The 21,540-nt window shown below is 40.3% G+C and overlaps 1 protein-coding gene across 4 annotated transcripts; it reads right to left on the bottom strand.

Annotated features, from left to right (window-relative positions):
- Positions 1-208: 208 nt before the first annotated feature.
- On the bottom strand, positions 209-16,282 carry sbno1 (strawberry notch homolog 1 (Drosophila)). 4 transcript variants are annotated; one of them, XM_060909158.1, is made up of 33 exons: positions 16,160-16,282; positions 14,609-14,725; positions 14,332-14,433; positions 13,868-14,207; positions 11,888-11,926; positions 11,632-11,732; positions 11,444-11,537; positions 11,077-11,237; positions 10,239-10,372; positions 10,004-10,094; positions 9,750-9,911; positions 8,926-9,061; positions 8,744-8,849; positions 8,490-8,643; positions 8,185-8,367; positions 7,998-8,095; positions 6,382-6,527; positions 5,969-6,166; positions 5,698-5,877; positions 5,064-5,236; positions 4,795-4,926; positions 4,584-4,719; positions 4,339-4,451; positions 3,945-4,016; positions 3,769-3,868; positions 3,587-3,661; positions 3,356-3,502; positions 3,167-3,261; positions 2,887-2,973; positions 2,645-2,782; positions 2,441-2,517; positions 2,152-2,345; positions 209-2,061 (listed from the first exon to the last, which is right to left on the bottom strand). In XM_060909158.1, the coding sequence occupies exons 1-33, from the start codon at positions 16,208-16,210 to the stop codon at positions 1,919-1,921; spliced, it is 4,275 nt and encodes a 1,424-aa protein (XP_060765141.1). In that variant the 5' UTR covers positions 16,211-16,282; the 3' UTR covers positions 209-1,918. The 4 variants fall into 4 exon arrangements, with proteins under 4 accessions (XP_060765141.1, XP_060765142.1, XP_060765144.1 ...); XM_060909159.1 differs by having other exon boundaries at positions 13,868-14,204; XM_060909161.1 differs by having other exon boundaries at positions 15,956-16,253.
- Positions 16,283-21,540: the final 5,258 nt, after the last annotated feature.

Raw genomic sequence — 21,540 nt, 5'->3', positions numbered from 1 at the left:
TTACAGTTTAGTGCCGTGGTTAAATCATCAAAACCACACTACAGCTTAGATTAGACAAAACCAATACTACAAAAAGGTGTTGTGTTTCAAAACAAGCCCAGGCATTATGTACATCCACATTTTACTTACAATTAATTCAGAAAATCAATCAAGTTATTCGGCTTGTTCGCCCCACTCCTTTTTTAATTAAAAAAAAAAATCACCTCACTTCAAGGTTAACCACAAGATTTATTGGTCATATGCAAGAGGTAGAGATCTTGCACTCAGCTCAATGTTCATAGGGTTGTTTTTTTTTTTTATGTACATGTGATCCATCCATCAGTAGTGCAACTCGTGCAAGGCTGAAATGACATTGTCCCTAAAGTGTGCCCACATCTATTCTATACCATGAGCAGAACATAACTTCAGATATGCAACTATACACAAACATTGGAGAAACCTAGCATTTTCACACCTGATGAACATTTACATTGAATGATGAGGTGGTGGGACAAGGCATTACACTCCTTCCACCTTTGCACATTTAATCATGTTCCATGTGACATCAAATATTAAAAGCAAGAAGCAGGAAATGTGCTAATTAAAAGCTGGCCAATATCCATGTGGCTTTCCAATGAGCAGATTCCAGTTTATAAACAATGTTCATACAACAACCTTGTTCTCAAATATACAAAAACGGAGCAAAGGAGAAAAATAAACTGACCCTCTCAAGACATTGACTTCTTTGATAAATAGACAAAATAAAGAAGCTAGGTATGCATTCAACCATGCAGCATCAGTTCCTGATGAGCCTAGACAAGTCTTAAGGGGTAGGTATTATTATACATGTATTACCCATTGAAGAGCCAGAGCTTTCCCTAGGAGAGCATTACTTGATCAAGATAATGATCTTCACAGGAGTATTCCACCATCTTTGCACCATGACATTCAACAAATCTCTTCAAAAAAGATTTGTAGTTGGTAGCATCAAGCATGCTACAGAATGTCAGAGGGGGAAGGTAGATCCCCTAGGATCCTACCATGCAGTCAATCATTGTGCAGTTGTGGTCTTTTATTAAAAAAAAAAAACTGAATGATGTACTAGCAGGTTTACAATGTAATCCTTGAACTTGGACAGCTACATCCTGTTATGAACTAAAATACATGTGGAAAGGAGTATTCTTCATACAAGTTATAGTGGAACCTCAGAAACCTTATTTCTTTGGACACAAATAGGATATTAGTGCACACTGGGATGTTCTTAAAGCCTTAAAGAAATAGTTTGGCCAAGAAAATACAGACACAATTTTACCCACATGTAACTCATCAGCTAAGACGGCTAGCTGGTTTGCACTAGAGCTCTGCTGAGCATCTTTTCTGGATCACCCATATTTCCACAGCTTGTCTATATTAGGCTCATAACTCCAGGACAAAGCTAAAGCAAAACAGTCAACAAACTTAGCTGATCAATTACATTTTGGGGGGGAAGGAGTCTACATTTAATCTTTAGCCAAGCTGTACATCAGTGCAAAAATGATGGAATAGACAGTCAGTCAGTCAATAGCTAAACAGTATGGGGTCCAAATCCAGGGCAAACCATGCTTTGTTTCTCGAGGCCCGGAAAAGAACTGCTGTGACACTGAACCCCTGAGCATGACCTGTATCAAACATGAGAGTGACTTTGCAGGTTTAAAGAATAAAAAGGGTTGAACACCAGCAGAGAAGGGGGAAAGGGGGGATAATAAAGCCTGAACAATATTGTATTCTCCCAACACATCTTCACACTACTTCAACATGGGAGGCTTTAGAGCTTTTGAGTCAGTAGTCCAGCAAGCCTCTATCCACACAAGGGCAAGCTTCCTCATAGCATGGTGGCAGGGAGGAAGGCTCATGATGCACTGTTGGGGTCCCGTGTCTGCTGTTGGCCCACTGGGTTTTGCTATGTATTGAACGAGTGGCTGAGGCTCTGTGGATGCAGCTGCTGCCACATCTGCTGCTGTTGTACAGCCAGCTGCTGCGATTGGTCTGACGAGGATAGGATGTTGGTGAGGGGAGCCACGCAGTTTGCTGGAATGATCAGACCTGGGTGGCGCAAAAAATAAATTCTGCATCTACTCATGGGATATGCAAGGAAGTCAGGATTTTAAAAAAATAAAAATCCATCTTACTCACCTACTATACGTTGTCCATCCTCAGTTCTTAAACGGACAATCTGCATCTTCATGTTGCTTCCGCTGACAGAGGCCAAGACACCCTCAACTTTGGTCCACACGCTGAGGACAGAGCCACATAGGACAAAGTATGTCCGGCAACGCAACCCTATCTCACACTGCAGCCCCACCGATACCTTCTTACAGTTCCCACGCCTGTGTAAGAATCAGATATTGTTAATTCACTTATTGCATTTAAAAAAAAAAAAAAAAACCACCCCTTGATGGTAAACCATAAAAAGGACACTCACCAATAGGCATGCGAGCAAACATCCGCTGAAGACTTGTACTGATCAATCCAGCACTGCTTTGCCTCGTCTGAAAGAACCTATTTAAAAAGGTAGAGGGGGAAAAAATAAAATAAAATACACTGAAGAGCATGCCAATCTATCTTGTGTTGAAGCCAAAGACTGTTTACTAAATGTTTTGATACATGAATTGGCAGGAGAAATTACCTTTTTGCATCGCTTTCTTATATCTGCGTATGTCTCCAGTTTGAGCTGTTTTCCTGTATTTGGTCTGTACACCATGAAGAGCCTCTTTTTGGTGTTGACTTCCTTGACCATTATGGCTATTTTCTTGTTATTCCGTACCTAATTATGTCAATGCAACCCAATGGACAAGAACTAGTTTAAGCATCAGGAAGCAAGGAAGGAGTGAATGTCACTGTTACAAAGCAAGATTCACTTGCTCTTACCTGCACGTAGAAGCCGTCGTCTGGTCCGCTCTGTTCTGCCCAGATATGGGTAGCGTCCTCCCATGACATACCCCTCTCCACACTAACCTGATGAACAAAACCTTTTGTTACTCTTATTATAGCAGGTGATCAGCCAGTGTAATTCTACATCAGCTTCTAACAGAAGGCAAGCTGCAAAATGGCTATGATGTACAGAGCTACACAAGGGCTCAGTTCTGATTTTCTAAACAGTGAATTTGTGAGTCTTCTAAAAGTATGTTTACAATCTGTGTGTACTTACTGTATAAAGTTCAACATGGCCCGATGTGGAGTAACCTGGTGTCAAGAACTTTTTCGCATCCATCTTTTTAACCTTCTCATCCCCAGAGCCCAAATCTGCAAAGGAGGGTTTCAGACAAAGCCTTAGAATATTGTGAAATCAAACTCCTCCTCAAAACATTGGAGGCTTTTGGAACTTGTTTTCTCTTACCCAGAATTCCCATGTCATATCTGCCATTCTTTTTAGCATTTTGAACAACAGCATTCAAAGTGTCAGAGAAATACTGGAAGAGGGCGTTCTGCTGCTGGACCTCCATGCCGAGGATCCGGTTTAAGAATTTTCCAATGTTGTTGTAGTCTTTAAAAATAAAGAAAAACAGTTTTACTTGCAGTACAGTGTATACAGTGTTGGATTAAAAAATCTAAAATCACTAAAACTTACCCTTATCCAGTGAGAGAACACCAGACCTATCTTCCACATTAATCAGCCCCACACCAATCAAACCATTGCGAATTTCTGTGGACATCCAAATGAATTCAGTTCCACCCATCTTTACTTAGCAGTTCAGTTTTTTCCTTTTCTAATTACTTAACACTATCTACTGGCATACAAAAGTTATTTACCTTTAAAGAAATCCCCTTCGAAATAAGACGGTGGAGAGACCAAAGGAGCATCCAAATTGACAATGGACTTCATAACAATCTCAAGTGCATTTCTGCCATACTATAAAACAAAATGGGTCAGACCAGGGTAGAACTTTATTGAAAAATTTTTTTTTAAAAGGTAAATAATCTCTTACTTTGTTGTCAAAGTTGAATCGACTGAGGTCCCTCGTCTCTGTGGCTCTTCGGTCTCCATGCGTGAGAGCTCCCTGTGAAATTGCAGATAGTTTTAATGAATCATTTGCTAAACTTAAACCCCGACCTCCAAGAATGCTCCGAGAGCGCAATATCCCCCCAGCAACTATGCCAGAACTCTGGTAAAATGCAACTGAATTGAACGAAATTGCAATATCCGTATTACCAACATATAACAAAGAATCCTGTCAAGTTTGGTGAAATTCCTCCAAAAATTGAGAGAGGAGATTATTTTCAGAAAGCGAGTACCCTTCCCGGGACGGACAGGCAGACATCACCACGACAACCCCCCTTCAGGACTTTCGGCCAGTGGGGGATAAAAAGAGGGGTACCTACCAAGCTCTCTAGTCTTTTGGCAACAATGGAGGCAAATCTTTGTTCTCCGGCAAGTTCAGATATCAGGAATACATACTCGGGAGCAGTGACCTGGTTAGACCGGTGTGTTCTACCTGTAAAGTACAGGTAAAGGAATAAAATTTTAAATCTTCTCCACAGCAATTAAAGAGCTATAGATTTTAACAACAAAAATTGGTGCATTTTTAATTTATCTTCTAAAACAAAGCAGATTGCAAAGTACTGACCGAACTGCTGAATAGCCCGGTCTGCACTCCATGGCAGCTCTAAAGTCATGTGCACCCTTCTCCTCTGGTTCTTCACTCTACGGTCTGCTTGAAGTGAAATACCAGAGCTGGCCGCCTCAGAAATTATAGCAATGTTCTAAAAATAAAAGCAACTTTAGATCCCATTCATATTTCTAGTTACAGTATGAAAGAGAAAAATAGTTCAACACACCTTCTCTCCATCCATGAACCTCTGTTTCTCTGTAAGGTTCAGAATTTCTACAGGAACATCCAGTTCTGATCTTGATTCGTACGAGATGCTGCCATCGTCATTGCTGACTACTCTTCCTTTGCGTCCGGTCATCTAAAAACACACGGGTTGTGCAAATTACATTGACTAATACAAGAATAAAAATGCCACTTCAACACCAAACGCTGAGAAAACTGAAGTAAAAATTGATTTTTTTAATCTTCAGTATAGCGACTAAGTGAAAAAAATACCTCTGCCACATTTTCAGGCCCTCCCAACTCATCAATAAGCTCATCCAGTGTGTTTGGTGGCAGATCCTCAGCCAGTTTCTCTAGCTGCTCCAGCAGCTCCCTTTTCATCTGCTGGGCATCCTCCACGGCATCATTACTGGTCACACAGCTACTTTCTTCAGGCTCACTTTTAGCTGGAATAAAACATCAGATCAAATGCAAGCCTTGAGGGGAAAAGGAGGAAAAAAACAAAAAACCCCACAACCCTTTATGCATGATGGCAGGAATGTATAAGCAATTACTACAGATAATTTCAACACATTTTCATAAAGTAAAACCAGTTACTTGTACATTCTCAAGAATTTTCCATGTACAAATCATACCTACACCACAGACAGATTATTTTCTTTACTTGGAAAACAATGTTGGAAAAAGAATATTTTGAAATGTCAAGTACCTTCTCAGATTCAAGTAAACAAACTTTGAATTCTTTTCTCAGTACATGGAAAAAAGTGACAAAATTGTTCATGGTAAATCATGCTACAAGTGTGGTAGACATGGGGTTGAAAATGATTTTGCATTCATACAGACCTTCTAAAAATACAATATAGAAAATAAACAAGCTGCATTTTAAAAACACGTCTAAACCACCCACCAGGAGCAACAGTGTTGTTGGACGTAGATTTTACAATAGGTGTTGTGAAAGCAGGTCTAGTCGAACCAAGCCCAGAGGCTAACAAGGCACTTTGAATGGAATCTGGATCTATGGTCTTTTTCTTCTTCTTGTTCTTCTTTTCCTTACTCTTTTTAGAGTCTTTACGGATTAGCCAAGGATCTAAAAGAAAAATATATTACACACACATTAAAATATATAGTCACCGTTCTTGTTAAAACCATGAGAAGAGAATCTGCATGCAGGTGCTTACCGTCTTCTTCATCTTCACTGGAATCGTCCTTGAAGGGGTTGAAGTCATCTTCGTCATCATCTCCTGAGCTGACTGAGTCAAAGCTGTCATCAGTGTCCTCGTCTTTGTCGGAGTCTTCGGAATTGCTCTCATCTGAACTGCTGCCTGAAAGCCCTCCAGATTTACGGGATTTCTTTGCTCCTTTTTTAACTTCTGCACCTGAAGGTACATTGGGGAGAGAGAAACAAAATAAATAAATTAAGGGGGGGGGGGGGGGGGGAGTGTGGTCGGTGTTTTTTTTTTCTGTGTCATACGGAAAGTGAAACAGCATTTCAAATGTATTTCCACTTAAATTATCACTTGGTGTGAGTAATGAGGTAAGGAAATGTCAAGTTTGTTGTGATTGAGGTTGATGGGGAATTTCAGATCTGTACCTTTCCTCTTCTTGCCCTTCTGCTCCTCCTTAGTTTCTGCTGGTGAAGGTGTTTTCTTTGCAGACAGATCAATACCCAGCAAGCTGAAGAGCTTCTGTCTGTCTGGGGCAGGGAAGTGCTTCTCTACCAGGGACTGCAGGACACCCCTTCAGATTAAAACAAATCTCATCACCACCACTGGGATCAAATGGGATTCCTGAAAGTTTAAAACTTATAATTTTACCCCAATATAACCCCCCATATAATTTATGAAATCTGTCATGGAGTCAATAGAAAATAAAAAGGCTGGTCCATGGCTGATTAAAATAAAGGAGAACCTGTTAATTTTTAACAATTAGTCACACCAACTCGGTGCTGGAAAGTTTCTAGTAAACAACTAGTACCCCTTTCACACCCATCAGAGGCAACACACTGATGACTCAACCAAACTGCACAGATCACATGATCAGTCCCCATGGCTGGATGTGAGTGGGGAAAGTTTAAGTGTACAATGTGTTCTGCATTTCTGCATCACCAGCCATATTGTTCAAAGTGTACCATGTGGCCACTTTTACAAATTCGTTATTTGATAGTTTCCTTTCACGTCCATAATAAGTGTCAAAAACATTTTATACTTTATTGGTACCCAGGTCTACACATACCTGTAAATATGTCTGGTCATCAACAGTAAAGATCCTTCACCACAGAAGTAACATTAAATGGACAAGGGCTGAACTGCAGGTTGGACTTGCACTTGTATTAATTATATAATGACTGCATAAAATAAGCTTTCGCACTCATCTGTTTGTTCAGAAAGCCAATGGAACATTTCCAGGCACACAATACAGAAGTCAATACTCACTGAAGGACATCTGACCATCATGGCATACATTTTAACCGAAACATCACTACTGACAGAGCTCATTCTATAAGCTATAGTTTATCCATACTTGAATGAACATGTCAAGCTGAAGCACGTCAACAATGCCCAGTGTCATTCATGCATCACTGAAATGTTCCGCAAATGCTTAATTATTAGCGCTCACAGTCCTTGAATCACTGCTCATTACACAAACACCACGGTCCAATTTGCCATAGTTGTGCTATGCAATCATTTCTGTATGGTACAAAATTTTCGTACCATCCTGATGGACAAAGGTGGTTCAAAATGCTATGCTCCAAGTGTACCTACAACTGGTAAATCAGTTCATGTGCACCACTACAAACATGTCTCAAAATAAAAGGTTAACATTTTCTATGCTGAAAGTACCACAGAAGTCTATATAGGGATGCAATTTTTCATTCATTCCTCTTCAGTAAGAGTTTTATTCTTGTCAGGGTTACACAGTGAATCCTCTCCTACAGATGACCCTGGTTCTATGAGTCAGCAACGCCACCTTCTGCCACGGCCCATGTGACACAATTTAATATTTTTAATTTGTGTAATGTCTTAATTCAACACAAGGCATTCTAGCTTGCAAAACAAAGCAGAACATGGCCATTCCCTAGACACAAGAGTTTTCCAACTGTCGTAATAAATATCCCCCCAAGTAGAAATGGCAAGAGGAAGTGGCAAGTAATCTTCCTTTTTCCGAATCTGGCTTTAGGTGAATATATTAAAAGATCAAAAGACTCACTTTGCAGTAGAGACAAAGTCATTGAGCTCGCCTCCACCTTCCTCCAAAGCCTCAAGGGTTCGAGCTTCACCCGTTGACTGCAGGCCAATGACCACACACTGAAGAGAGAGACCCACCACACTAATTTGGTAACCTGAATAAAATGACTTGTTTTTCATTCGGGGGGGGGGGGAGAAAGAAACCTCACCTTTCCATTCTTAACTTCCTCTCGGGCAAGCTGCACCACTCGGCGCACCTTTGAGGCGATACACAGGTACTTAAAGAATCTCTGATGTGCAGACCAGAACTGTCCCCACATTGACTTTTTCATGCGCTGTTCGGCATCCATCAAATTAGCTGCTTGTTGGAATTTCTCCCGCGCGCTCACCCACTGAAATAATATTACAGGGACTGAAAAATGTCACTCAAATAGAAATCAAAAAGTACAAAGACGTCCCCTTCTTTATGTAGCAACATTTTAAGATCCAAGGTCAAATACTTTGGCACACATACCAGACGGACTGACTTGTTATACATTTTGATGTAGTTTTGTGTCAGAGGGACTTCTTCAATCTTAAATGTCACACCCTGAAAGCTCAGCTGTCGAGCAATGTACATTCCTCTCAATTTCATATCCATGGCAACAATCTCCATGGCACCAACACCTCTAAAATAAACCAACACAAAGGGAATATATTAAAAGATAAATAAAAAGCAAACACATTGAATGTTCAGAAAGACACATTATCCAGTGTGAAAGAACTAACCTCCTTTCAACAGCTTGAATAAAATTAGAAAATTCTTTGAAAGGCGTTCCTTCCCCCCAGATCCCAAGACGATTCATGTAAGCCATGTTCCGAGGCTCAGAGGCTCCTACACAAAACAATAAATGAGAAAGAAGCCAAATACACATTTAAGTTTAAATACATAGATTTCTTTGGGCACAAACCTGTAGCACTGGCATAGACAACACGTGCTTTTGGCAGTTTGTTCTGCAGCTCGAGAACAGCCAGTCCAGTCTTTGTAGGCTTTGATGACCCAATTGGGCAAACATTTTTGGCTTTGTGACATTCATCAAAGATTATCTGAAATTCCCAGTTAAGGGAAGTAGCTGAACAGTATTTAAAAACTCCCTGATGCAGATGATTAACAGACAATTACACTGTGTTCTTATGGTGATGATACACGGGGCAACTTTTTGGGCAATGTTGCCGAGCAATGTTGCTGGGCAATTGCGTTTTGACTCTTTTCTATTGAGATTGGGCAACATTGCTTCTTTCTGAATGGTTTTGATAATCTCTGGCAACTTTTTGAGATAAGCCAATCAGAACGCGAGTATCGAGTCATGTGACCTCCGGTGAGGTTCGGATCAGAAATTTCAAACAAATATGGCGGCCGCTCAGTGGAGTGAAGAGATGGAGAGACTCCTCATCTGTTTTTACGCCGGTAAGTTGTTATTTTAATATTCTATATGGAGGACTTTACCTCACCAAAGCTCTAAAAAACAACAGACAGCTTGATTAAATGGTCACAGCAAAAAATTAAGACATCGATTTTTTTTTTTTAGCTAACTGTAAACTGCCGTTGCTAACTGTTGTTGCCCTGAAAAGTTGCCCTGTGTCTCACCTAGTTGCCCGTTGCCAGCAACTTTGCTTGGCAACATTGCCCAAAAAGTTGCCCCGTGTATCATCACCATTACTCTCTGACGTATTCATCAAGAGTTGTGTTTTTCTTCTTGAAAACAGAAAAATCTCATTAGTACTGAAAGGATACCACACCATCAAAATCATCCCCACACCAATGGAGTAATTGTTTGAATCTTGTCTTATACTTTCCACCTGTTTGGCTTTCTCCAATCAGGGATGAGTATGTAGCAAAGATCACACCTTTTTTCACACTTCCATTGTGTTTTGAGGAGATTTTTCCATATTTGAACTGGGGCAACAGAAGAAAAAAAAAAAAATCATTCAAGTTTCACATTGAATCTGGACAAATGCAAAAAATGTTATGATTCAAACACTCAGTACCTTGTTTAAAGAATGGACCTGGATGTTCTTTGCACCAATATCTCTCAAGTCCCTTTCTGCATCATACTTCAAGTCGTTCGATACACTAAACCTGGGAAGTAAAAATATAAATAAAAGCAATAAGAAAACACTCCCATAATAAAATATCCATTTGGACATGGAGTGCTGCCTCGGACTCTGTCAAATGCTAAAGTAACCTTTACAGAGGCCAAAAATGAGTGAGGTGTTGCATTACCAGAGAGATCTTTTCCTGCCCAGAAGGTAGTTTTCATATATGATTCCAGCAATAGTTCTTCCCTTTCCAACACCAGCACCATCACCGATCAGGTAAGCTGCTCTGTCTCCATTTGGAAGGAATGTCTCATGTTGCTGTAAAGTCATGACATAAAACATTAAATGTTTCTATAACCATTACTTGCTACATAAAATGGTACTTATAAAACAAATATAAAGCCATATTAATGTATTTAACAGTACAGATTCAATTACATGGCAAACTCGGAGCATGCACACCGAACAACTGTCTGCCTCATATCACTCAGCCCACACAAATAATATTCAACCATCCATCATACCTACCTACCATTTTCACACTAGATCGGTAATACCAAAATTCACACCATACCTGCAACATGGCACAACCTAACCTGTTATTAGTCAACCAGTGGGACTGATTCAGACGAGTACTGGATTCGTTGTCTTTGATGAAAAATGTATAGCCTACTTTCCCAGCTTAAATTTATGTAATTTAAGTGGAGAATTTATTTAATCTATTCTGAAATATTATTTTCAGACTAGAGGTTAACAATATGCAAATTAACAGAAGACTTAACCCAGATTCTGAACAAAAGTTGGTCACATCAATTAAATAACTTGCTTGGCCTACTTTTACCTTGAATTGTCCTATTCTAGTTTAGTGTTAGGCCGGAGAATGGATAAATCATATGGTAATAAGTGTATAGCCTTAGTTTATGGCCCTTCAGTGGCTCACAAAAATAAAGCAGGCCCAGCCAGAATTTCAGTTTGATACCCTCTGGATTCAATATTTCACCCATGAGCTTATGAACACAAACCTGACAAGCATATGTAATGGCTTCAAGCTGAAGAGCAGATAGCCAGCCTCTGTCGATCGTCTCCTCTGGAACGGAAAGCCTGTACCACACATTAGGTGGGTTGACACTTGAGAGGGAACTGGTCTCTACCACAGGATCAGGATGTCGCTCTCCTATTTTCACTAGGGGCGAACAAAAAGAATTTTAATAAAGGCTTTCCAAAAGATAAACAAGATACTGCGACCTCTCAGTACCCCACACACACAACCCACTCAGAAGGAAATCTAAAGCAGAGTCGCCTACACGTTTTTCATTTAATGCTGCGTGAACAGTACAAGTATTCAACAGTGTGCATTTAGTTGTTTTCTTATGCTCTGCTCTTACGTACATTTCATTGGCATGTATTCAGCATATGTTTCTGCGTGTCCCAACTCCTCCTCCTCTTCCTCCTCTGGCTCCTCCTCCTCCTTCATTCCAGGTAACTTCGAAACACAAACCATAGAAATTAATCCAAGAACAGGTCCAAGTCACATGGAGTGTGTATACAGCAAAAGAAGGGGGAGGGGGACCCCTTACATTCACAGGTGAAAAGCTTCGCATTTTGATTTCTTCATTGGCCCAGATTCTAGCGACATCTTTGCTCGACACCTCCTTCTTCACACCATTGTTTACCTCCACTGTAAGAATCAAAGAACAGCGATGCTGAAACAGGACAACAGAGGAGCCTAGATATTTTCCATGGCTGGACACAAATACACCAAGAGTGATCCCCACAATAGCTGTGAAAGCATGACAATTAAATGTGAACATTCACCCTTCACCTTACGCATACCTGGCTTATTCATCAACTTTGTGGAGAGCAAAATAATCTCTGAAATGGGAGAGCATGGTCAGTATTGTCGTAATCATCAGGCAAGAAGAATTCCTCAAATAGTACAATATGGACAATTTATACAGCAGTTTGTGAGACAATTCTGGCACAAAAACTATTCAAAACTTTACATAAATTTTTAAAAGAACATGTGCGACAATGTGTGGTACATGACGGACATTTGTTTTGAAATCAAACCATCACTGAGATCATTCTTTTGAAGAGAGGATGGTACATGAAGTACTTTATATATAGTTTGTTACATTGAAGACCTGTATGAACGTTTCCAGATATAGCTGTTTTTCACCCAATGAGCCTCATGTAAACCAGTAACTCCTGAGATTGTGCTGCTCTCTGAATCAAAATACCACACAACACAACCCTTCATATTTTCATTCTGACTTCATGTGGACATTACGAGTAATAAATTCATTAGTCAGCCCACTGGGAAAGGAAAAACCATGTGTATATTATCTTTAAGATATTAAGTGTAACTCTAATAAATGTCGTCTATAAAATACCAGTGCAGGGCTCGACATTAACAGCAGCCCAACTGTCTGGGACAACCAAATGTTTGGTTCAGACAAGTCAAATCCACATATGCCTGTCCAACATGACAAGTTGAATACTTGTTGAAAAATCACCATTTTTACTGTAATTATTAAAAAAAAAAAAAGTTATATCAATAATGTTACAAAAAAACTAATTCGATCCCCTCAGTGATCCAGTCATGTTATTGTTTACAAAATTCCAGGGAAGCCAAGTACAGCAGGTGCGTATGTGAAAACCATTTCATAATATCTAATAATTATAGATTACTACACTTTCAAATACCTCAGTAAAATAACATCTGTGGTGAATCTTCATTTCGTTCGGACATTCACTGTATTACTCATTTGTACAATACACACTAACAATTACAAATGTTGCATAATATTTTGTGAGAATTTTACAACAGTGCCAAACTCACTTGCAGTTTGTTTTCATTCACAACATGATTATGTCCAACTTGCTTTCTTTCGGTTTCATTTCTTTAAGTAAATTTATACTTCAAGTTCTACTGGATTGATCAAGATTTAACATCATTTCCTCCAGAAGCTTTAAATTTGACTAAGTCTGACTCTTAAAATTGCAGATCAGGTAACGGATTACAACACCACATGCACCATAATGGGGCAATGTTTGTGTTTATTGTTACAGTTAAAGTTTGCGTTTTATTGAAAAATTATAAATCATTAAAGCATAATGATCAGAACTATATCTGCTTTTTAATAAACTTTGTTAACTACTTTCCTTTCACTGAACTAGTAAATACATGGTAATAAAAGGGTTATGGTTAGGGCAAGTGAAAAATCTTGCTGCTTGTCTGACCAGACAAGTGGATTAAAAACTTAACGTTGAACCCTACAATGTGCTGCACAGTCCCATGTTTTGGTTGTCTGGAAACTGACAAGGCTAAAATGTAGTAGCTAATGTATTGTAATAAGATGTGATCATCTATATTGTTAAGTATATTAGAGTAAGGGAAGCAAGCCAGTTTATGATTATCATCCTCTTCGAACAAAGTAGTGCAGTTTGTCATTTCAGCAAGTCGTCAGCCAGCACTTCAGCCAAGAGATCTGAGGTTCTGTTGTTGCATTCCTCCAAAAAATATTATTCAAGTCTATCTACTGTGTTTTCTTTTGGCAGACTTAACTGCAAGCAGTAAGCAGGAGAGTTACAAGATGGCTTATTACTCTTGACTCAATTACAATTAACTTGAAGTTTTAAATTAGCTTAATTAAGCTAACAAAGGAGTCAAACAAATTAATGTGTCATTTACGATTCTATTTTTGGGTGAAAATGTTTTCCTTAGTGTTGGATAAATCTGAGCAGTAATAAAGAAAGCAATATTGGCTTAGACAAGCAACAACAAAATGTCACATGCACAGAAAAACTCACTGGTTCCTGTAGCTGTAGCAACAGGCTGAGCAATATCAGGTGGAGGCTTCAGCTTCATAAGTTCACCAAGGCTGTTCGTCTTCACACTGCTGGTCCGGAGCAGGTCCTTCAGCTTAACCTGCTCTCGATTCGGTGGGGCCACACTGCACATGGTGGCAGTAGTGGAGGATGAGGACGAGCTTCGTTGAGCTGACGATGGCGTCTGCACCACCTTGGTTACTGTGATAGTCTGTCTGGAGGAGGTCCCCATTGAGGGCTTTGTGACCACAATGGTTCCCAATGATGGCAGTTGATTCAGTTGATTTAAGACAAACGTGGTGGTTGAGGGCTGAGGCTTCTGCTTTAAGAGGGGGAAACAATACAAGTGTGGGTGATTTAGTAACACTGTGGGAATAAAACATAAGCAAAGCGTCATCGTAAAGGCTGGTAAAAATTATTAACCTCAAGCAAAATCAAGGACTTACTCGTATTGTGACTGTAGGTGTGGGTGGCACAGCGGGTTCAATTCCAACAATTCCAGCTGCTTCACTACCAAGACCAATGTCAAGGACATTCTTGGAAACTGACTGAAAGTGGAGAGATATAAAAGCAATAAAAAGAAAATTAAACCCTTATTTTGGCATGTTATTTACCAACACAGGCAACAATGTTAAAAGCAAACCAACCTCTATATCTTACAACCCCCCCCCACACACACACTGCCAAACACCACAAGATCTTCACTAAAATGGACTTATTCACCTGTTGAGAGGCAGGGGACTGAACAGTGTCCTGAGAATCAATGTCAAAAAGGTCATTTGGACAGATTCCACTTTCGCTAAGAGCTGCAAGGAGCAAGTCTTGTCCTGGATCCATCATCTGAAAAAGTGTCACAAAATCACCATTAGGTTTCACACTTTAAAAGAGCTGAACTCGAGTTCAAATACAATTGGCAGGAAAGCTTTCAGATTGGACACGAGGTTAGGTATTGGAAAGACAAAACAAAATGCTAGTTACTATGGATGGCACAAATTCTGTTCCACAACACAAGGTACGAACGATTACACATGGGCTTTGTTGCTATGACAAATGAAAGATCGGTGTTACTGCTCCAACAAAAAACGCTTTTTGATGTAATGCATTATTATAACACAAAGTTTATAGTAATATGCCTACAGGAACAATACAGCTTCAGCATACCATGCACCTTTGCACGTGTTTTCCCCCCAAACTCATCCAGCTAGCAACTACTTCCTGGTCTGACTCTGCTTTTTGGCACACCAAGCCACACGGCAACCGGCTACAAGCTTGTGTGCATTAATAATACAACTACACAAGCTTAATATAGCTTGAAACGCAACTATCAAAATCACTCTCCAAGTTACATTTACACAGGCTTTGTGGTATTCTTCTAGACAAGCGTTAGACAAAAGTAATAATTAGCTAGTTGTTGTACTACATTCTAACTGTGCTAGTAACAAGTCACTGGAGAAACGCTAGCTAGCCCAGTCACTTTCATTTTGGCGCTATTTAAGTCCTATTCACTTGAATAACACGGTTCAGTGTAGAACAGATATAGAATATGTAATGTTTAATATAGCCAGTAGTTCCTCCTTCGTCGTCTTTTTAAATAATATGACGGTACCAGGAATCCCAGCTTGACTTAAACGGCACTATAATGAACGCACCCAAGCCTCGAGTTGTGAAGTTCACGCGCTAGCTTGCTAACGTTCATTTCACTGGCGACCTCCTGCTCGCAAACTTTAAAAGACAAACGACGATTTAAGACGAATCCGATGTGTAATACCGCAGTTAAAGCAATTTAACATGGAAAAAAGGCACTATAGTCCAAAAATACACAGACTTCTGACTAACCAGCAACCTCAAGTAACGTTATGCTAATATTGCTAAGTGGTTAGCAAAACACTCTCGTGCTCTGTCACCCAGCAAGTTGTCGAGCTGCCCGTCCAAGCAGCCGTAACGTTGAGGTGAAAATAAGAATTTGTTGTTCATAATGACAGCTTTTCGAGAGGCAGATAGAAAAAAATAAACATTTGCGAAAAAAATACGCCACGTTCGTGAAGCCAAAGGCTGCCAAAACGCACTTACTCAACGATTATCCAGGGAGCTCGAGTGTCGCGGCGGTTTTGAAGGATGTTGCCCCTTCGCTTCGCTTGTTTTCTAACCAGCCGCCGCCATCTTTACCAAACGGCAAGAATCGCGTGGAGGTCACGTGATTTTCGACCAGAAAGAAAGAACATTTCGACGCCAAATTTCCGTCTGTGGAGCAGCGCCAACGGCACACAAACACACCTTAAGTGAAACCGCATCGCAATCAACCACGAAGTGTTCAATATCTGCCATATTAATGGTAATTTTAGGCAAAAAAGTTGTCAGAGAAGAAGAGCCCTAAACCCGCATCACGTGACCGCTCCGTCGCAGCACGAGGAAGTGACGTATTTGGGATAGTTTCCTCCGGTGACACATCACTTGACTTTCCGAAGGCCATGTTAGTAAGGTCGAAGTTACAACTTTATAACCTTTGCTAAAAATGATTTTGACATTAGTAAACTGCCAATCAAGTTCTCTAAGTTTCACCAACAAGTCCTCTATTATTCGAAATTGATTTTTAAATATAATTTCTCCCCTCACAACACACCGATTTGGAACAATAGATGCATCTTGATAAAGAAGAAGTCATTTTACTTGAAAGTATGGATGGAAAAAGGGACATAGTCGATTCAACATATAATGGATGACAGAGGTAACATATTAAACTATGCTGAGTTCAGGTGTAAATACAATCTAACCTGCACCAGTAGGGAATATTGTGCTGTTATTAAAGTGATTCCCCAAACCCTTATTGGTACAATCAAGGGGTCAAGAAAAGAAGCCTTTATTTATCACACGTACACTCATGCACAGACTTAAGCACAGTGAAATTCCTCCTCTGCATTTAACCCATCTGAAGCAGTGAACACGCACATGCACACACACACAAGTGAGCAATGAGCACACACATATACCCAGAGCAGTGGGCAGCTATGCTCAGCCCAACCTTCAGGCCATAGCTGCCCCATGTTAACCTAACCACATGTCTTTGGACTGTGGGGGAAACTGGAGCACCCGGAGGAAACCCACGCAGACATGGGGAGAGCATGCAAGCATGCGACCCCGAAGTTGGCGGCGCTCAGCTAGCTGAATTGCAGCGTGGCAAGGGCTGACCTAAGGAGAGACATTAAAGCAACCAAGGAGGACTATAAGAGGAAAATAGAGGACCACCTGATACACAACAGCCCAAGGCAGGTGTGGCAGGGACTTCAGTAGATCACCCAACTATAAGGGCAGTTCACTTGTGACTGTTAGCGCTGACCCCTCACTGGCAGAAGAACTCAACAATTTCTTTTCCCAATTTGAGACAACATCGCCATACTCAGTCACACCGCCCCCACCATCTACCATACCCCTTACACTCACTCTCCAGGTGCACCAAGTGAGACGTGTGCTCAAGATGGTGAACCAAAAGAAAGCTGCTGGACCAGACAGAGTACTCAGCAAGGTACTCAAAGCTTGAGCTGACCAGCTCTCAGGGGTCCTTACAAAGATTTTCAATCTTTTCCTGTCACAAGCTATCCCATCCTGCTTAAAATCAGCTACTGTTTTCCCTGTCAACAGAGCAATAGCTCTCACATCAATGGTAATGAAATGCTTTGAAAAACTGGTGCCACAGCACATCAAAGACTGCCTCCCTCCAACTTTCAACCCTTACCAGTTTGCATACAGAGCAAACAGATCCACTGAGGATGCCATCAACACAGCCCTCTACACTGCACTGAGCCACCTGGAACATCCCGGCACCTGTGTAAGGTTGCTCTTTATTGATTACAACTCAGCTTTCAACACAATCATCCCTGACAGACTACATCCCTGGAAAAGCTGTACAATATGGATTTCCCCCCATCCACCTGTGCGTGGATAAAATACTTTCTCACCAACTACCCTCAGACTGTTAAAATCAGCCGCCACAGCTCCTCCACCATCACACTCAGCACTGGCTCCCCACAAGGCTGTGTTCTGAGCCCACTCCTCAACGCTTTGTACACTTACGACTGCACTCCCATCCATGCCTCAAACACCATCATCAAATTTGTGATCGACACCACAGTGGTTGGGCTCATCACGGGAGGTGATGAATCAGCGTATAGGAACAAGGTCCAGGAGCTGTCCGTATGGTGTGCAAACAACAACCTGGCACTGAACACCAGCAAAACCAAGGAGATGATTATCAACTTCAGGAGACACAGATGAACCTGCCCCACTCCTCATAAGTGGAGTAGAAGTGGAAAGGGTCTCAATCTTCAAGTTCCTGGGAACAACGATCTCACAGGATCTTTCCTGGTCGGTAAACACTCAGGCGGTGGTTAAGAAATCCCAGCGACGGCTGCACTTCCTGAGGCTTCTACGGAAAGCTAAACTAAATGAGAATCTGCTAGTGACACACTACCGCTCCACTGTAGAGACTGCTGGCATACTGCATCACAGTGTGGTATGCTGGCTGCTCAGCAGCAGACAGAAGAGCCCTCCAGAAGGTCATCAGAACAGCAGAAAAATTATTGGCTGTCCTCTGCCTTCTCTGGAAACCATCTCCAACTCATGGTGCCTTAGCAAAGCCAGCAATATCATCAAGGACAATTCTAACCCTGGTCACAAACTCTTTGCTCTCCTGCCCTCAGGGAGGTGCTACAGGAGCTTGAAAAGCAAAACAAACAGACAAAAACAGTTTCTTTACCTGGGCCATCAGAACTGTGAAAGCTGCAAACACATGACCTCATACATTAAGTGCAATAACTTTTAACTTATCACTTAATATATATTAATTATTGGTTTTAGATTTATGTCTTATAAATTTTATGTCTGTCTCGTTTATAAATGTGTTTTTTTAATCGCTATCAGATGAAGCACTTGAATTTTGTTGTACTGTGTAGAATGACAATAAAGGCATTCTCATTCTAATTCTGATTCAGACTCCACACAGAAAGGGCTCAAACCCAGAACCTTCTTGTTGTGAGGTGACAGTGCTAACCACTACACCACCGTGCCACCCTTTGCTTTATACACTAACAATACCTCGATAGTATCCATTATTTATCAAAGGCTCTCTCTTTTCAGCCAAGAAATGTAATTAAAAGTTTTTAAGATCCTTACTTTTCAAAGAATGTTTTCCTTCCGCCATAAAAAGGGAGTATACAAAGGAGGGATTCTCTTCTGTGGCCTGTAAGAGAATTAGATATAGATATATGATCACATTCCCTATACCACCCAAAGCCAAATAAATTCACTTGAAAACAATGAATGACATCTATCCATGCAGGGAATTTTTGTGATTGCAGTTCAGTACTGACCTTAATGATTGCACATTCTGTTAATGAGGAACAGAAACAGACAAAAGGTTGGAATTTTTGTTTAATAATTTAATAATACTTGCCAAGTACTTTTAGACAAATGTAAATTCCTAAAAGTTTTCTCATGTTTCACAATTTACTTAAAAGAATTATCTCTTTGCTTAGACTCATTGAAATTGAATTTGAATGCCATATATCTTTACGAATGCTTGTCATGTTTATCATTTAATTTGACCCCAGACAGAAATCTGGATTAGAGCTGCCTTACTCTTTTATCTTTTATTTATTTTCTTTCTAATACACTGTAAAACCCGATAAGGTCACTGAGCTCAAAAATATTATTGAAACTGATTACGTAAAAATTTTTGAGGTAAGTAACTTAAATTTTTTAAGGTAAGATTTCTTAAAAATTACAGTTAAGTGTAACTATAGTGTAATTTTTAAGAAATCTTACCTTAAAAAATTTAAGTTACCTCAAAAATTTTTACGTAATCGGTTTCAATAAAATTTTTGAGCTCAGTGACCTTATCGGGTTTTACAGTGTAGAATGGCTTTCATGGTGACCCTCTACTTTTATTATTATTATTATTATTATTATTATTATTATTATTATTATTATTATTATTATTATTATGTCCTATGCCTCTTGACCAATCTGCTCAGTATCAAATTGTATTTCTTTGGAGGACTTGTATGCTTTTAAGATGTTTCTTTGAAGTAAAGTTGAAAAAAAAACTGCGAAAAATAAAATTCCTTATGAGGTCAAAAGACAAAGCTTAAGATTTTAAGTTTTTATCCGGAAATTATCATATAACATTAATTTATCACATAGACCTATAATTTATTTGTGATTTGAATTAATCAGTGTTGCTTGTTTATAGAGAGGTTGATAGACAAAAATCCCGGAGTTTATGATTGCATACAACAGCTTTAAAACTGTAATGTTTCCCTGTGTTCAAAATGGTGCTACAAAGGGCGAAGTGCATTATGGGTATTCAACATTCATAGTTATGTATTGTGTGACGTCATCGTGGGAGCATTATGATTAGCATGGCCACAAAAAACCTGGAAATATGCTCAATATATAAATGGCCCACGAGGTGTCGCTAGTATAGCATTCAAAGCAGACAGTTGAGCTTTTTGACTTGCTATTTACGTAAAATACGTAGATGTCTGGGGTATCAGTGATGAGTGACACGACTATGGTTTCCACTGATCTCTACGTAAAAAAAAATCTACCAACTTGTCACCAAATTCAAGGGAGATTTTTTAGAAAAATGTATCTAAGACATGTGTAATGCAATTATAACAGTATAACAGCCCTTGTAATTAACCAGGATAAACAATGGCAATCAGCTTTTAAAGGCTTCACTGATTAGTCTTCCTCATTTACAGAAGTGCATAAAAACTAGAGAAAAGCCAAAGTGAGACAACATGGCTTTCATATACTCAAGTGAGATTTGGCCATTTATACACTTTTTTCTTGTTCTTGTAATAAAGTTTGATTGATTTGTCTTTTTATAATTCTTAATTTGAGAGAAGGTGGGAGGTTGTAGGGAAAGTGGTGGCCATTTTGTAATGCTGTCCGAATGTATAGTTTTGTAATGCTGTTTGTATAGTTTTGTAATGCTATTTTGTAATGCCATCCGAATGTATAGTTAGACTGTCTGCAGTTTGCGTACCAGGCAGGTGTTGGTGTGGAAGACGCCATCCTCTACCTGCTACACCGAGCCCACTCGCATCTGGATAAGGGAAATGGCACAGTGAGGATCCTCTTCTTGGACTTCTCGAGTGCCTTCAACACCATCCAGCCCCTACTGCTTCAGGACAAACTGAACAGGATGCAAGTGGACCCCTGCCTGGTCACCTGGATCTCCAGCTACCTCACTGACAGGCCGCAGTACGTCAGGCTGAAGGACATCACGTCTGACACTGTAATTAGCAGCACTGGAGCACCCCAGGGCACGGTGCTGGCCCCTCTTCTCTTCACCCTGTACACCGCGGACTTCTGCTACAACTCGGAGCTGTGTCACATTCAGAAGTGCCATGACACAGCCATCGTTGGGTGTATCAGTGACGACAGAGAGGAGGAGTATAGGAGCCTGGTGAGGGACTTTGCTGTGTGGTGCAACAGGAACCATCTGCAGCTCAACACCTCGAAGACCAAGGAGCTGGTCATTGACTTTGGGAGGTCCAGACCAAGGTCACAACCAGTTCTGATTGAGGGAGTCGAGGTGGAGGCTGTGGATTCCTACAAGTACCTCGGGCTGTGGCTGGACAGCAAGCTGGACT

The sequence above is a fragment of the Neoarius graeffei genome, chromosome 25 (genome assembly GCF_027579695.1).
Source record: "Neoarius graeffei isolate fNeoGra1 chromosome 25, fNeoGra1.pri, whole genome shotgun sequence".
Lineage (NCBI taxonomy): Eukaryota > Metazoa > Chordata > Actinopteri > Siluriformes > Ariidae > Neoarius > Neoarius graeffei.
The sequence above is the reverse complement of the archived record's forward strand: the minus strand, read 5'-3'. Positions and strand labels throughout refer to the sequence as shown.

Bases quoted from the DNA above. Each gene is read 5' to 3' on its own strand.
- sbno1 (XM_060909158.1), bottom strand. From the start codon at position 16,210: ATGGCAGATATTGAACACTTCGTGGTTGATTGCGATGCGGTTTCACTT. The intron at 14,434-14,608 runs GTGAATAAGTCC...CTCCACTTTCAG, and splicing joins AGTCCCCTGCCTCTCAACAG to TCAGTTTCCAAGAATGTCCT. The intron at 8,096-8,184 runs GTGAGGTTTCTT...CTCTCTCTTCAG, and splicing joins AGGAAGTTAAGAATGGAAAG to TGTGTGGTCATTGGCCTGCA.